The 17,335-nt window shown below is 40.6% G+C and overlaps 1 protein-coding gene across 1 annotated transcript in view; it reads left to right on the top strand.

Annotated features, from left to right (window-relative positions):
- LOC138055946 (uncharacterized) overlaps positions 1–17,335 on the top strand; it is a 124,225-nt gene that overhangs the window by 76,421 nt on the left and 30,469 nt on the right. The window contains exons 3-18 of the mRNA XM_068901806.1: positions 6,557–6,909; positions 7,110–7,499; positions 7,871–7,906; positions 8,170–8,541; positions 8,793–9,182; positions 9,554–9,589; positions 9,853–10,224; positions 10,476–10,865; positions 11,237–11,272; positions 13,497–13,868; positions 14,120–14,509; positions 14,881–14,916; positions 15,180–15,551; positions 15,803–16,192; positions 16,564–16,599; positions 16,863–17,234. Of these exons, the coding sequence (XP_068757907.1) occupies positions 6,557–6,909; positions 7,110–7,499; positions 7,871–7,906; positions 8,170–8,541; positions 8,793–9,182; positions 9,554–9,589; positions 9,853–10,224; positions 10,476–10,865; positions 11,237–11,272; positions 13,497–13,868; positions 14,120–14,509; positions 14,881–14,916; positions 15,180–15,551; positions 15,803–16,192; positions 16,564–16,599; positions 16,863–17,234 (4,343 nt within the window). The remainder of the gene's footprint in view (positions 1–6,556; positions 6,910–7,109; positions 7,500–7,870; positions 7,907–8,169; positions 8,542–8,792; positions 9,183–9,553; positions 9,590–9,852; positions 10,225–10,475; positions 10,866–11,236; positions 11,273–13,496; positions 13,869–14,119; positions 14,510–14,880; positions 14,917–15,179; positions 15,552–15,802; positions 16,193–16,563; positions 16,600–16,862; positions 17,235–17,335) is intronic.

Raw genomic sequence — 17,335 nt, 5'->3', positions numbered from 1 at the left:
GCAACTAATTCAGTATTAGATCTCTCTTGACTGGAAAATACTGGTCCCGCTTCGGCTACCCTTGGTTGATTAGCATAAATCTCATTGGCTTCAAACAACAATGGATTTACTTGTTCGACCGTTGAAGAGACATTCGAGCCCGTTGAATCGGTTCTCCCTGCGTTGTCTCGAACAAGTTTGGTCAAGCTGCCTTTTAAAACGGGTCCATCTCGCCCCTGGAAGGCGAGAGTGAGTTGCTTTTTACTGTACCAAGTAATAGTGAGGTTGTTGACAGAGCTTTTAAATTGCTTCGAATTTCCGCCGGGCGACGACCATTTGCCTTGTTGTTTCAAACCCTTCTCAACGAAATGTTTTAGGGATTCAAGATCACTAATCCACGTTAACTTGTCACCTTTGAGCTGAAGGTATTGTAAATAAGAGCCGTCGAAGTTAAGCCGTCGAAGTTAAGCGGGAGAGACTCGTTATCCCTTTTGATTTAGGGTTGCGATTGAATTTAAGGTTGTGAATGTCGTTAGGCATTTTTTGGTGCAAAAATCTAAAGAGGCAAATTGTCCCTCTGGGGGAGTCCATTTAGATTTGCGAACTTGTCTTTGTCATGAAAAAAGGCTTTTAACTGAATGCAGCGAAGGAATTTTTCAACATCTTGCTTAATAGAAAATTCGTTGGTGCGTTTGGTGATAGGGACAAAATTTAGGCCCTTACTGAGAACAGATTTCTCTAGGTCAATATCAAAGATGTATGCTGTAAACTAGCATGATACTGGTCACATTGGCATACATGGAGTGGTGGACGTACGGACGTACGTACGTAAGCACGAACGTTAATGACGTCATAGCTATAAGACCAAATTTTCTCGCATCGATGGGTTACCATAGTTTCTTAACTATGGTGCGCCGTGTGGCGCAAATGAATTGTAGACAACCGTGAACGTGTGACAAATTTGTGCGGGCGGGGTAACGTCAGCAACTAAAATAGTCAAAACGGTTCTCTACTGTACAATAACCAGGCAAGTGCCTTTACAATAACTATCTGTACAATATCGTGGAATATTTGTACTCGTTTCGTGCGTTTTCTGTACAATAACTAATACAGTTGGATAATGAAAGTGCTTATTATCTGATTCAGACAGCGCACTGTGTGAAGCCTAATCTTTATTTCACTAAGGAGAAAGAGAAATGCCTGGGTCCGATACCATATTTTTGCACCATAATTCAAGAAGTAGCACTTCTTTCGTGCTCTAGCCGCTTCCTGAGTGCTTTATAACAGAACAGAGCACAGTCAAGGCTTCTTTATTTTGTTAAGTAAAACTCCCTGAAGAAGTCTACGTTAGCTAGACGAAACGCTTCCGAATATAAACGAGTTTTACAGTGACAGAATAGTGCTGCTCACTACTTTAGTTTTTTAAATTGCTCAAATTGTTTTTACAAAAATCAGCAGCATTTCATTATTGTCAATCTTTTGCACAGTTTACACTCTTCTAGGTCGTTTGCCGCCATTGTCTCTTCCGAAATTATCATAATGTATGCATTTGGTTCAGCACGTGAGAAGAACGCCGTATGAATCACTTGCCGCTCCAATGTCGAATAATGCGACAGACCCTGTCGAAATTAACTTTTTTGCTGCACCAAATTAAAATTGCCGTACCAAACTGATTAAGATGCCGCTCTTTTGCCGTACTTAATTCCTCCGTTAGGTTCGGCACATGAGTGGAGCGGCGTCTGAACCGGGCCTATTGATTTCTGTCAAATTCAAACTTCTACAAGACTATCGTTCAAAAGTCATTCATTACCACTGCAAACTTGGCATTTTTTAAAAAACAAGGCTCTATGTTTGTACTAATCTTAGTGTAGGTATATGTATAAAACTAATAAGAAATGTATATTGTAAGTTGCAATAGCGACTATTATTATTATTATTATTATTATTGAAACAACAACAACCTTTATTCGTACTCTTATTACATAAATATTTACAAAGAAAGTAACAAAATTTATTGAAATTAAAAAAAGTACTGGCTGCCCAGAATAACCATAGGGGCTAGAGGAACCTGGAAGCCAATTAGAATGCGTTCAAGAAGAGCCTGTCACCTTGCGGGATGTCCCTGGGCAGGAGCTCATTAAGAGGAGCCTCCATCTCCCGTACTTGGCCTTGGAGTCAACCCTTTCTCGAGTAGATCTATTATTAGAACGCCTCCCAGGGGAAGTTTCACACGCCCTCAGTTCGAAGAGCCAGTAAAAACAGAGCTATGACAGTCATTGTTTTACCTACACGATCAGGCTGAGAAATCGGTAATGGCGGACTGTGAGGAGAGATTAGCAGTTGACTCATCGGACGAAAGTTCTGATGCGGTCGATGTCTCGTCGAGTGAATATAGCACATCCTCTGATAGCGAAAGTGAAGAAGAGAATTTGGCCAATCAAAAGACCTCTTGCGACGGTGGTGAAAGGAGAAACGTGCAAAACGAAATGGCGCGACTGCGAAGACCTCACAGCCGCGAAAGAAAACCAAAGTTAGCAATACGGCACTGGACAGCAAGGAGATGGAAGATGTTGCCGCTTGGATTTTCTCCTCAGAAGAAGCGAAGAAAGTGGAACAGCGTATAAGGTCAATACTGTTGAAGGACCTGGAAATGGTACTCGTTGCATCACTTGCGAACACCGCGCATTTTGACTCAAGATTGTTCGTGGCTACACTTATAGTAAATGATTGAAGCGTGTATTACTCATTCAGTTAATTGCCTTTTGATAACGTTTTGAATCAAATAAAAACTTCAACCATTGTTTTTGTTAACAAAATATCCTTTAGCGTGAAATTGGTAAGTTTTCACACCTATTGTTTTTGACCATTAAATGATACCGCTTGTAAAAATCCGTTCTAAAAAAAAATCGATATCTCAGGTTCTACTGACTCAAAGAAATCGCTTGAAACGGGAAAATACTCTCTAGCTCAAGGCAGTGCTTCCTAGGAATATTTTACTGATGCGCCGAATGTTATGGTGTTTTAAAATTTTGTCCGTGAATGTTTGTTTACACTCGTGCCAACAATGCCGCGGCAGCGGCGCCATGAGAGTGAACATGTCGGCATCAGTTTTTGTGTGTGAATTACTTTAAAGCCTGCTATTTCACATTTTTATTTTTTTGTTTTGAGTTTATTATTCTAGTTAGTGAAAATATTTTATTTTCAACTAAACAAAGAAAGAAGCTGTGAAACAAGCAAGGTAAGAAAGTAATAAACGATTTTGATTGCCAACGATATTTGTTGATACGTTTTCAATTTGCATTGGTTTTCATCGAGAGCATTTAAATTTATTAGGCAATTAAGTTTTCACACCTATTGTTTTTGACCATTAAATGATACCGCTTGTAAAAATCCGTTCTAAAAAAAAAAATCGATATCTCAGGTTCTACTGACTCAAAGAAATCGCTTGAAACGGGAAAATACTCTCTACCTCAAGGCAGTGCTTGCTAGGAATATATTAATGACTTTTATATTTTTTCCCTACTAACGGTTTTAAAACTATACCGGAAGATTTAAAAATTATCACATCACCCGCGGGTAATCGCCCGGAAATTACGGTAACTGTACTTTAAGCCCTTTCAGTGAAATAGAAAATGACCTCCGTCTTCTGCAGTGTACTCTCTTGGACCCACTACAACAGTTTTCAAAATAGAATTTTCAGTAAAATAAGTGATGGGTATGACCACTTTCATAACTTGGACAACAGTTTCCAAAACACTCTTACTCAACATTATTGACCCTCTTTATCTGTACCGGGTATCTGTATAACCACAGCTGCTTTTATTTACCATTCCATGTTGTATAGAAAATCACGCCATGTATACATATGGTAATACTGAAACAAGTTGTTTTTGCTGTAAGTGCCAACAAGAAATACCCCTTACATCATGGAATTACATAGATACTAAACCATCAATTTCAATAATTAACCTGCCATGCAAGGAACTTGCTCTGTCGAGATTTCTTGCTGTTATCTTGATACACTAAGGGGAACAAATAATTTAAAATAGTGTAAATATAATGAATATATTCAAAGAATTGCCACAGGCAGGAAAAAATTGGAATATCAGATTTTTTCAAGGTCAGTGAAATTCGTTTGTGGTCAGTGGAAGATCAGGAAATGTCAGTGAATTTTTCCTATACCAATGAGTGACAGCCCTGAATTTCAGCTACCACCAAAGCCATAATTTTTTTACAGCCCCTAATTTATGTCTAACTGACTGCACAGCTGTCAATGCTAGTTTGGACTTAAATGTCGATGGAGTAATTGGTATAATAATGAAAAGCTGTAAGAACCACAAAAAAGTCTTGCTTGTCGAACAAAGCAATGGTTGTTTCTTGCCCCTGGTTTAGAATCAACTTACTTTACCTGTTTGTTCATGGCTGTGACACCATTCCTCAAAGAAAGCCACCCCTTTCTTGGTGTTTTGAATGACAACACTGTCCATACTTCTGACCCTTCGTGAGCTCAATAAACCATTTTCAAAAATAAGATTACACGCCTCCAAAAAGCTAGCAACAGGCATTGCACTCTCCTGATTAGGATCCCCAGCAAGGTCTTGGACTGCTGCAATCATGTACCGCTGCTACAGAGCAAAAGAAATAAAAACGTTATAACAATCACAACATAGATAAAAACAACAACAACCATATTAATAATATTAATAACATTGAGGTCATTATTTTGTGTTTGTTACTTGTTATCTTCATCAGTTGTTGTTTATATTGTTTCCCACAGGGAACATAGACTTTCAGAAAGGATTATCTTTATTACTTGAGTTCACAAAATTCCAGGGTTTTCCAGGACCTCCTACCATTTTCAAGGACTTTCCAGTTCTGGAAAATGTTAGTCAAGACTAAAATTCAAGTACTTTCCAAGGACCCATACAGACCACTTCTTTTATAATGAAGAGATAAATTTCAATCACCTGCATGATTTTAGCTGGCCTCACATTGAGACGAGTCCAGTTGTCACGAAACACATAAGCATACTTCAATCCTGGGACTTTACGGCTGATACCCCTGTCTGCCCTTTGCATCTCCTCTGTGATGATCTTCTCAATTGTCCCCCATCCAAACTGAATGCCATCCAGTGTTAGTTTCTTGGACCCACTGGGTGAAAAGGCCCTGTTTTAACGTCATAGGTGTGTATATCTGATGGATATAACACTAGTACACGATCCGGGATCGTGGTGTGATCGACATCTTCGAATGGAGAATGTTTCGAGGTAAGAGACCTTAGCTCACCACAAAAACCGGCCGATTTCAGATCCCTGTGCCACCCTTTTAGCCTCTCCAGTCGAGCCGCTTTCGCAGTAACCTCAGCAGAATTAGATGTTTTCTTCTCAAAGAGTTTCCTTCGCAAAACGTCGTTGATACTAGAACTTGTGGTTGCACAATCTCCCTCATCGGCTTCGGACCCTTCGCATTCGGCGCTACGTTGAAGACCGAAATCCAATGATATAGCACTTTTTCTACGCTGGCCATCGGAAAGATCCGATTCATCCGTAGAACGTTTCATTATGGACACTTTTCGCAGAACTTACATGGGAATTGACGACGATAAAACACCACACAGAACCATTAATAATGAGTTTCCCATGAGCTTGCGAGAACTTGCGAAAATTTTATTCCATCACTTTATGCTCAGTCTGGCGGTTCATTTTAAACTTTCATTTATGGATATCCATTCCCCTACGGCTGTAAAATTAGGAAAACGATACACGGTAAAAGGAAAAACAGTCAATGGACGGGATCCTGGATGGTTTTCGCCTTCGTCCGCCATTTTGTTTCCGCTTTTCGCGGTTTACTTTACAGAAATATGATACTTTTCGCGGGAAAAAGCCGTTCTTAAAATAAATCTACTCGGGAAAGGGTTGACTCAAGGAATTAGTGGAGATAGAGGCTCCCCTTGATGGGTTCCTGCCTTGGGGTATCGTTTGTGATGTCATACTATTTCAACGTTTGGGTGACATCTTGTTCTGGCATGAATAACCTCGATCTCACGTAATAATGTTACGGCTTGCCTGAGGGAACTCAAGTCCCGCTGCACAGGGTTACTACATGGATGGGTGTCCGTTCGGCTTTATCCTGTGCTGTTCATTCTGGGTGCTGTTTGGCTATCCTGTAGGAAGGCTACTGATATCCCACAAAACTGATATTGCATTATAACACTTGTATTCCATAACTGTTTTTAACAAAATTATTAGCAACAAGCTTAAAGTCAAAATACTTACCGTATAATACCCTTATTACTGAATAAATACTACAAAAGGGTACTAAACAATAAGAAAAATATACAAGCACTAACAGTACAATGCAATATTTGTACTTGCTTCGTGAGTTTTCTATGAAATAACTAATACATGTGGAAAATAATGCTAAATATTGTTATAAGTAGAAACGTGCATTTGTAATTTTCACACAGGTTGCAGGAAGTGAACTCCATTTTAGTAATCAAAACTGAGTAATTAATCGTACAATGAAATTCTGTTAAATTCTTCGAACTCTTCATTCCAGATTTTAATCCATGCACAAGTGGAAATTACCAAACTATAAATTCTTCTGATCGTCTCGTTGGGAACACTGACCAAAGCTCGTTAAAGTGCGATAGGTATGATCTCATCCCAGGATGGTATCGTTTCACTGGTGATGCTGGAGATAAGATACCAAACACACGACCACCACACACCCGCCGCTGTGGTACGCATGCCCCAGGTTGGATCAAGGGTAGCAACCCTGTCGTAGCCGATGGTGAAGTGACTCGAACGGTTTGTTACTTCTGGTCGGGAAACCCCTGTAGATGGAGGAACAGCATCAAAGTGAAAAATTGTGGAGCATTTTACGTCTATGAGCTGCAAAAGCCTCCAGCATGTTGGCTCCGATATTGCGGTGAGTAGATACGTTCAAGCCATAGTCCTGCAAATGATCAGCATGCCATGACATGCCATGCATGACCTTGTACAACTTAAGTTCCAAATCTATTCGATGTATACAAATTTTGTCTTACGCATATCTTTATTAAAGGATAAACACTAATTTTCAAGGTTGCACTGGACTGGATCTGAATTGCCCATTTTGCGTCTTTTTAGGTGAGGCCAGTGAATGCTCACACTACACAACTCTTGACCAAGCTGATCGTGCAGTGGGTAACACGGATCAAAGAAACCTTAAATGTGATCGCTGGGGTGCAGACCAAATTGTGTCACATGACTGGTATCGCATGACAGGGGACAGTGGCGATCAGATTCCAGAGCAATGTGTTCCCATCAATAGATGTGGTACGCATGCTCCAGGATGGCTTAATGACACCCACCCAACAGTCCAGGATGGACTGCAGAGTGCTCAAGTTTGTTATCACTGGAATAACAACTGCTGTAAATGGAAGAGCAACATCAAGATCCGGAACTGTAGTAGTTATTTCGTGTACCAGTTGGTAAAGCCTCCAGCTTGTCACTTGCGTTACTGTGGTAACAGAAATGGTATGTATGATTTGTGCTTTATGTATTTGAAAACATATTAATTGATAGGATTTTGTGGGCGGTGATGTAAGACAAAGATTGCGTCTGTGGAAAAACGGAAACCGGGACTTGTTTATGATGTTCGCGGCTGATTAACAGATTTGCAATTATTTATTGAAGGAGGTCTGTGACTTAAGTTCGGGGTATCAAACTAGCTTTTGCTGTCTTAAACTCAAAGAATATGATAGAAGACTTTATTTAAGAAGTTTTGTTTGATTTAAGGAAGGACACAGCCTTTATCGGTTGTGTTGCTTTTTCAATGTTTTTAGGCCTACAGGAATAATCATCCATTTTAGTTTATCAAACACTAACAACTTTGCTTATTATTCCAGCATTGTCTACCACACCACCACCGATAACAAGACCAGGTACGATATGCATTAACAAGCAATCAAAGAAAACAACACGAATCAGGAAACTAAAAATGTCAGCGTTCAACGTCCCTTCTCTGAGCGAAACAAACTCTTTTTACCCGTTTTCATTTACCTGAGAGTAAGACTCGAGAATTCCAGGAAGTCGCCTTTATGTTTTAAATTACAGATACCGGTTTTTTTCTTATGTTAATGCTAACCAATGGAATATGAAAGAAAGTAATTTTGTAATTGTATTGTATTGGTTTATTACACCACAGCGCTTGATCCATGCACAAGTGGCATTTATCGGACTATCAATTCTTCTGATCGTCTCGTTGGAAACACTGATCAAAGCTCGTTAAAGTGTGATAGGTATGATCTCATCCCAGGATGGTATCGTTTCACTGGTGATGCTGGAGATAAGATACCAAACACACGACCACCACACACCCGCCGCTGTGGTACGCATGCCCCAGGTTGGATCAAGGGTAGCAACCCTGTCGTAGCCGATGGTGAAGTGACTCGAACGGTTTGTTACTTCTGGTCGGGACACCCCTGTAGATGGAGGAACAGCATCAAAGTGAAAAATTGTGGAGCATTTTACGTCTATGAGCTGCAAAAGCCTCCAGCATGTTGGCTCCGATATTGCGGTGAGTAGATACGTTCAAGCCATAGTCCTGCAAAGGATCAGCAATATAGGGACGCTGTAAAGTGAATGGCACTGCATTTGTTAAGGAACGTCACACGCTACGGATGCCATGCATGACCTTGTACAACTTAGGTTCCAAATCTATTTGATGTATACAAATTTTGTCTTACGCATATCTTTATTAGAGGGTAAACACTAATTTTCAAGGTTGCACTGGACTGGATCTGAATTGCCCATTTTGCGTCTTTTTAGGTGAGGCCAGTGAATGCTCACACTACACAACTCTTGACCAAGCTGATCGTGCAGTGCGTAACACGGATCAAAGAAACCTTAAATGTGATCGCCGGGGTGCAGACCAAATTGTGTCACATGACTGGTATCGCATGACAGGGGACAGTGGCGATCAGATTCCAGAGCAATGTGTTGCCATCAATAGATGTGGTACGCATGCTCCAGGATGGCTTAATGACACCCACCCAACAGTCCAGGATGGACTGCAGAGTGCTCAAGTTTGTTATCACTGGAATAACAACTGCTGTAAATGGAAGAGCAACATCAAGATCCGGAACTGTAGTAGTTATTTCGTGTACCAGTTGGTAAAGCCTCCAACTTGTTACTTGCGTTACTGTGGTAACAGAAATGGTGTGTATGATTTGTGCTTTATGTATTTGAAAACATATTAATTGATAGGATTTTGTGGGCGGTGATGTAAGACAAAGATTGCGTCTGTGGAAAAACGGAAACCGGGACTTGTTTATGATGTTCGCGGCTGATTAACAGATTTGCAATTATTTATTGAAGGAGGTCTGTGACTTAAGTTCGGGGTATCAAACTAGCTTTCGCTGTCTTAAACTCAAAGAATATGATAGAAGACTTTATTTAAGAAGTTTTGTTTGATTTAAGGAAGGACACAGCCTTTATCGGTTGTGTTGCTTTTTCAATGTTTTTAGGCCTACAGGAATAATCATCCATTTTAGTTTATCAAACACTAACAACTTTGCTTATTATTCCAGCATTGTCTACCACACCACCACCGATAACAAGACCAGGTACGATATGCATTAACAAGCAATCAAAGAAAACAACACGAATCAGGAAACTAAAAATGTCAGCGTTAAACGTCCCTTCTCTGAGCGAAACAAACTCTTTTTACCCGTTTTCATTTACCTGAGAGTAAGACTCGAGAATTCCAGGAAGTCGCCTTTATGTTTTAAATTACAGATACCGGTTTTTTTCTTATGTTAATGCTAACCAATGGAATATGAAAGAAAGTAATTTTGTAATTGTATTGTATTGGTTTATTACACCACAGCGCTTGATCCATGCACAAGTGGCATTTATCGGACTATCAATTCTTCTGATCGTCTCGTTGGAAACACTGATCAAAGCTCGTTAAAGTGTGATAGGTATGATCTCATCCCAGGATGGTATCGTTTCACTGGTGATGCTGGAGATAAGATACCAAACACACGACCACCACACACCCGCCGCTGTGGTACGCATGCCCCAGGTTGGATCAAGGGTAGCAACCCTGTCGTAGCCGATGGTGAAGTGACTCGAACGGTTTGTTACTTCTGGTCGGGACACCCCTGTAGATGGAGGAACAGCATCAAAGTGAAAAATTGTGGAGCATTTTACGTCTATGAGCTGCAAAAGCCTCCAGCATGTTGGCTCCGATATTGCGGTGAGTAGATACGTTCAAGCCATAGTCCTGCAAAGGATCAGCAATATAGGGACGCTGTAAAGTGAATGGCACTGCATTTGTTAAGGAACGTCACACGCTACAGATGCCATGCATGACCTTGTACAACTTAAGTTTCAAATCTATTTGATGTATACAAATTTTGTCTTACGCATATCTTTATTAGAGGGTAAACACTAATTTTCAAGGTTGCACTGGACTGGATCTGAATTGCCCATTTTGCGTCTTTTTAGGTGAGGCCAGTGAATGCTCACACTACACAACTCTTGACCAAGCTGATCGTGCAGTGGGTAACACGGATCAAAGAAACCTTAAATGTGATCGCTGGGGTGCAGACCAAATTGTGTCACATGACTGGTATCGCATGACAGGGGACAGTGGCGATCAGATTCCAGAGCAATGTGTTCCCATCAATAGATGTGGTACGCATGCTCCAGGATGGCTTAATGACACCCACCCAACAGTCCAGGATGGACTGCAGAGTGCTCAAGTTTGTTATCACTGGAATAACAACTGCTGTAAATGGAAGAGCAACATCAAGATCCGGAACTGTAGTAGTTATTTCGTGTACCAGTTGGTAAAGCCTCCAGCTTGTCACTTGCGTTACTGTGGTAACAGAAATGGTATGTATGATTTGTGCTTTATGTATTTGAAAACATATTAATTGATAGGATTTTGTGGGCGATGATGTAAGACAAAGATTGCGTCTGTGGAAAAACGGAAACCGGGACTTGTTTATGATGTTCGCGGCTGATTAACAGATTTGCAATTATTTATTGAAGGAGGTCTGTGACTTAAGTTCGGGGTATCAAACTAGCTTTTGCTGTCTTAAACTCAAAGAATATGATAGAAGACTTTATTTAAGAAGTTTTGTTTGATTTAAGGAAGGACACAGCCTTTATCGGTTGTGTTGCTTTTTCAATGTTTTTAGGCCTACAGGAATAATCATCCATTTTAGTTTATCAAACACTAACAACTTTGCTTATTATTCCAGCATTGTCTACCACACCACCACCGATAACAAGACCAGGTACGATATGCATTAACAAGCAATCAAAGAAAACAACACGAATCAGGAAACTAAAAATGTCAGCGTTAAACGTCCCTTCTCTTAGCCTGCGAACGCAGACGTATTTCCGGCGGTCGTTTCTCTCCCCCGAAAAGTAACGTCTGCGAAACCGAGCTGCAAAACGATTTCCGTGACGTAAGATCTTTTGTTAGGTTTTTGACCAATCAAATTGTATGATAGAAGCAAGCTCGAGTTACTCTTGCGCGACTTCGCGCAATTGCGTGTCTGAAATACAAGCCATACGTACAGGTAAGATTCTCAGTTGTGGAGCGTGATTATGAGTGATATAAACAACCATGAACGAAACTCCCAAGAAGAGTTCTCACGACTGTGAATGCTGCATTCTTTGTAGAGGGAAGTTCTCGGCGGCTAAGGAGAAGATACGTGTGTTTGTTAAAAGCAATGTTGACATATGTTCTTTGGTATATCGTGCCATAAACGTTGATCTTTCTGTTTACGTCGACTGTGAAAAGCTGGCCATTTATTTGTCGCACGCAGTGCTACAATCGTATTGTGCGATTCAATGATTCCCTGCAAAAGGTGGACGAAATTAGCGAAGAAATTAGGGGATATTTTGGCGGCAGTGTTTCCCTTCGTGTAAAAAGGATGGCGAAAGACAATTGCAAGACATTAGGCATGATTGATCAAGTTACATGTAGCTTATATCAATTGTTTATTGTAGAATTTCATTATTATATGATACATGTTCAATCTGCACTGATCGTAGTTAGCAAAAGCTAGTCGAGGCGAGCAGTGGTTACGCGTGTATAAAAGAGAGAACAAGTAGAGAAAGCTACGGTATTCAGTTGTGTTTCACCGACAAGACATTGTAGAACGAACAGGTATACAAATAACTAGTGTACAAAGCATGCAGTCAACTAAAACAAGTAAATATCTAAAATCAATAGAAAGTGCAAATATCAGAAGCCAGATTATTAAGTATTTTTGTTATTAAGACAGATAAATCAATACAGTCATTTTCGTCTGAAAGTCTTTTGAGTAGGATACTGTGGTTTTTAATTTTAAAATTGTTTTTGGATAGATGGCGAATTTCAAGAGGTAAACTATTCCAAATTTTTACACCATATATTGAAAATGATTTAATTTGTTTGTCAATTCTTGAGGGTTTAACAAAATAGTCACCTCTAGAAGATGATTTTGTTTTATATGAATAAATGCTTGCTTAAGAAATCAATAAATCAGCATTATTTGGAGTCGATAAATTGTTAGATATGTCATGCATCAGAACAGCTGCAACTGATTTACGAGAATGGGGGACTGCACGGAGACGTACTAGAGACTTTAACACTTATCAGTGACAAATAACATGAGCCTCGTCGACAGTAACTGCTCTGACAGATTTCCGGTATAACTCGCTCATTGCCATTTTCCTCCTTGGTTCGTATCCAAGCCATAGTTCAGGTGATCCGAAGACAATTGAATATTCCCCATTCTTTACTTCTTTCGTTTGTTTTACGGTGGCTATTTCAGCCAAAGATACGGCAGTGATTCCTAGGGAATTTAGCCGCAACACTTGATCTTTTATCAGGCTGTTAAACGGAGAAATCACGACGATGATATTTAATATTCTCGTCAGTTGACTGCAAGCACGAGTAAACCAACGGCAAAGCATGGTAAATCAATGACTTTCCAAAACCCGTTGGAAGATTTACAAAAATATCCTTCATCTCTTAAACAATGTATTTGATGGACTCCTCCTGGTGCGTATTCAAACTGTCAAATCCAAAAACATTGCAAACCTGGTTGAACGCGTCGTTGAACGCTTCTTCCAGTGTGTCCGCCATTTTTTCTCCACGAGAATACGTGGTTATACCGCGCACGAATCCTGCGAGTTAGTTCTGGATTTTTTAGAGCTAAACGCTGATTGGTGAATAATTCTTACGTCACAGAAATCGTTTTGCAGCTCGGTTTCGCAGACGTTACTTTTCGGGGGAGAGAAACGACCGCCGGAAATACGTCTGCGTTCGCAGGCTACCCTTCTCTGAGCGAAACAAACTCTTTTTACCCGTTTTCATTTACCTGAGAGTAAGACTCGAGAATTCCAGGAAGTCGCCTTTATGTTTTAAATTACAGATACCGGTTTTTTTCTTATGTTAATGCTAACCAATGGAATATGAAAGAAAGTAATTTTGTAATTGTATTGTATTGGTTTATTACACCACAGCGCTTGATCCATGCACAAGTGGCATTTATCGGACTATCAATTCTTCTGATCGTCTCGTTGGAAACACTGATCAAAGCTCGTTAAAGTGTGATAGGTATGATCTCATCCCAGGATGGTATCGTTTCACTGGTGATGCTGGAGATAAGATACCAAACACACGACCACCACACACCCGCCGCTGTGGTACGCATGCCCCAGGTTGGATCAAGGGTAGCAACCCTGTCGTAGCCGATGGTGAAGTGACTCGAACGGTTTGTTACTTCTGGTCGGGACACCCCTGTAGATGGAGGAACAGCATCAAAGTGAAAAATTGTGGAGCATTTTACGTCTATGAGCTGCAAAAGCCTCCAGCATGTTGGCTCCGATATTGCGGTGAGTAGATACGTTCAAGCCATAGTCCTGCAAAGGATCAGCAATATAGGGACGCTGTAAAGTGAATGGCACTGCATTTGTTAAGGAACGTCACACGCTACGGATGCCATGCATGACCTTGTACAACTTAGGTTCCAAATCTATTTGATGTATACAAATTTTGTCTTACGCATATCTTTATTAGAGGGTAAACACTAATTTTCAAGGTTGCACTGGACTGGATCTGAATTGCCCATTTTGCGTCTTTTTAGGTGAGGCCAGTGAATGCTCACACTACACAACTCTTGACCAAGCTGATCGTGCAGTGGGTAACACGGATCAAAGAAACCTTAAATGTGATCGCCGGGGTGCAGACCAAATTGTGTCACATGACTGGTATCGCATGACAGGGGACAGTGGCGATCAGATTCCAGAGCAATGTGTTGCCATCAATAGATGTGGTACGCATGCTCCAGGATGGCTTAATGACACCCACCCAACAGTCCAGGATGGACTGCAGAGTGCTCAAGTTTGTTATCACTGGAATAACAACTGCTGTAAATGGAAGAGCAACATCAAGATCCGGAACTGTAGTAGTTATTTCGTGTACCAGTTGGTAAAGCCTCCAACTTGTTACTTGCGTTACTGTGGTAACAGAAATGGTGTGTATGATTTGTGCTTTATGTATTTGAAAACATATTAATTGATAGGATTTTGTGGGCGGTGATGTAAGACAAAGATTGCGTCTGTGGAAAAACGGAAACCGGGACTTGTTTATGATGTTCGCGGCTGATTAACAGATTTGCAATTATTTATTGAAGGAGGTCTGTGACTTAAGTTCGGGGTATCAAACTAGCTTTTGCTGTCTTAAACTCAAAGAATATGATAGAAGACTTTATTTAAGAAGTTTTGTTTGATTTAAGGAAGGACACAGCCTTTATCGGTTGTGTTGCTTTTTCAATGTTTTTAGGCCTACAGGAATAATCATCCATTTTAGTTTATCAAACACTAACAACTTTGCTTATTATTCCAGCATTGTCTACCACACCACCACCGATAACAAGACCAGGTACGATATGCATTAACAAGCAATCAAAGAAAACAACACGAATCAGGAAACTAAAAATGTCAGCGTTAAACGTCCCTTCTCTGAGCGAAACAAACTCTTTTTACCCGTTTTCATTTACCTGAGAGTAAGACTGGAGAATTCCAAGAAGTCGCCTTTATGTTTTAAATTACAGATACCGGTTTTTTTCTTATGTTAATGCTAACCAATGGAATATGAAAGAAAGTAATTTTGTAATTGTATTGTATTGGTTTATTACACCACAGCGCTTGATCCATGCACAAGTGGCATTTATCGGACTATCAATTCTTCTGATCGTCTCGTTGGAAACACTGATCAAAGCTCGTTAAAGTGTGATAGGTATGATCTCATCCCAGGATGGTATCGTTTCACTGGTGATGCTGGAGATAAGATACCAAACACACGACCACCACACACCCGCCGCTGTGGTACGCATGCCCCAGGTTGGATCAAGGGTAGCAACCCTGTCGTAGCCGATGGTGAAGTGACTCGAACGGTTTGTTACTTCTGGTCGGGACACCCCTGTAGATGGAGGAACAGCATCAAAGTGAAAAATTGTGGAGCATTTTACGTCTATGAGCTGCAAAAGCCTCCAGCATGTTGGCTCCGATATTGCGGTGAGTAGATACGTTCAAGCCATAGTCCTGCAAAGGATCAGCAATATAGGGACGCTGTAAAGTGAATGGCACTGCATTTGTTAAGGAACGTCACACGCTACGGATGCCATGCATGACCTTGTACAACTTAGGTTCCAAATCTATTTGATGTATACAAATTTTGTCTTACGCATATCTTTATTAGAGGGTAAACACTAATTTTCAAGGTTGCACTGGACTGGATCTGAATTGCCCATTTTGCGTCTTTTTAGGTGAGGCCAGTGAATGCTCACACTACACAACTCTTGACCAAGCTGATCGTGCAGTGGGTAACACGGATCAAAGAAACCTTAAATGTGATCGCCGGGGTGCAGACCAAATTGTGTCACATGACTGGTATCGCATGACAGGGGACAGTGGCGATCAGATTCCAGAGCAATGTGTTGCCATCAATAGATGTGGTACGCATGCTCCAGGATGGCTTAATGACACCCACCCAACAGTCCAGGATGGACTGCAGAGTGCTCAAGTTTGTTATCACTGGAATAACAACTGCTGTAAATGGAAGAGCAACATCAAGATCCGGAACTGTAGTAGTTATTTCGTGTACCAGTTGGTAAAGCCTCCAACTTGTTACTTGCGTTACTGTGGTAACAGAAATGGTGTGTATGATTTGTGCTTTATGTATTTGAAAACATATTAATTGATAGGATTTTGTGGGCGGTGATGTAAGACAAAGATTGCGTCTGTGGAAAAACGGAAACCGGGACTTGTTTATGATGTTCGCGGCTGATTAACAGATTTGCAAGTATTTATTGAAGGAGGTCTGTGACTTAAGTTCGGGGTATCAAACTAGCTTTTGCTATCTTAAACTCAAAGAATATGATAGAAGACTTTATTTAAGAAGTTTTGTTTGATTTAAGGAAGGACACAGCCTTTATCGGTTGTGTTGCTTTTTCAATGTTTTTAGGCCTACAGGAATAATCATCCATTTTAGTTTATCAAACACTAACAACTTTGCTTATTATTCCAGCATTGTCTACCACACCACCACCGATAACAAGACCAGGTACGATATGCATTAACAAGCAATCAAAGAAAACAACACGAATCAGGAAACTAAAAATGTCAGCGTTCAACGTCCCTTCTCTGAGCGAAACAAACTCTTTTTACCCGTTTTCATTTACCTGAGAGTAAGACTCGAGAATTCCAGGAAGTCGCCTTTATGTTTTAAATTACAGATACCGGTTTTTTTCTTATGTTAATGCTAACCAATGGAATATGAAAGAAAGTAATTTTGTAATTGTATTGTATTGGTTTATTACACCACAGCGCTTGATCCATGCACAAGTGGCATTTATCGGACTATCAATTCTTCTGATCGTCTCGTTGGAAACACTGATCAAAGCTCGTTAAAGTGTGATAGGTATGATCTCATCCCAGGATGGTATCGTTTCACTGGTGATGCTGGAGATAAGATACCAAACACACGACCACCACACACCCGCCGCTGTGGTACGCATGCCCCAGGTTGGATCAAGGGTAGCAACCCTGTCGTAGCCGATGGTGAAGTGACTCGAACGGTTTGTTACTTCTGGTCGGGACACCCCTGTAGATGGAGGAACAGCATCAAAGTGAAAAATTGTGGAGCATTTTACGTCTATGAGCTGCAAAAGCCTCCAGCATGTTGGCTCCGATATTGCGGTGAGTAGATACGTTCAAGCCATAGTCCTGCAAAGGATCAGCAATATAGGGACGCTGTAAAGTGAATGGCACTGCATTTGTTAAGGAACGTCACACGCTAC

The sequence above is a fragment of the Montipora capricornis genome, chromosome 1 (genome assembly GCF_036669925.1).
Source record: "Montipora capricornis isolate CH-2021 chromosome 1, ASM3666992v2, whole genome shotgun sequence".
Lineage (NCBI taxonomy): Eukaryota > Metazoa > Cnidaria > Anthozoa > Scleractinia > Acroporidae > Montipora > Montipora capricornis.
This window is presented reverse-complemented; position numbering and strand designations above follow the sequence as displayed.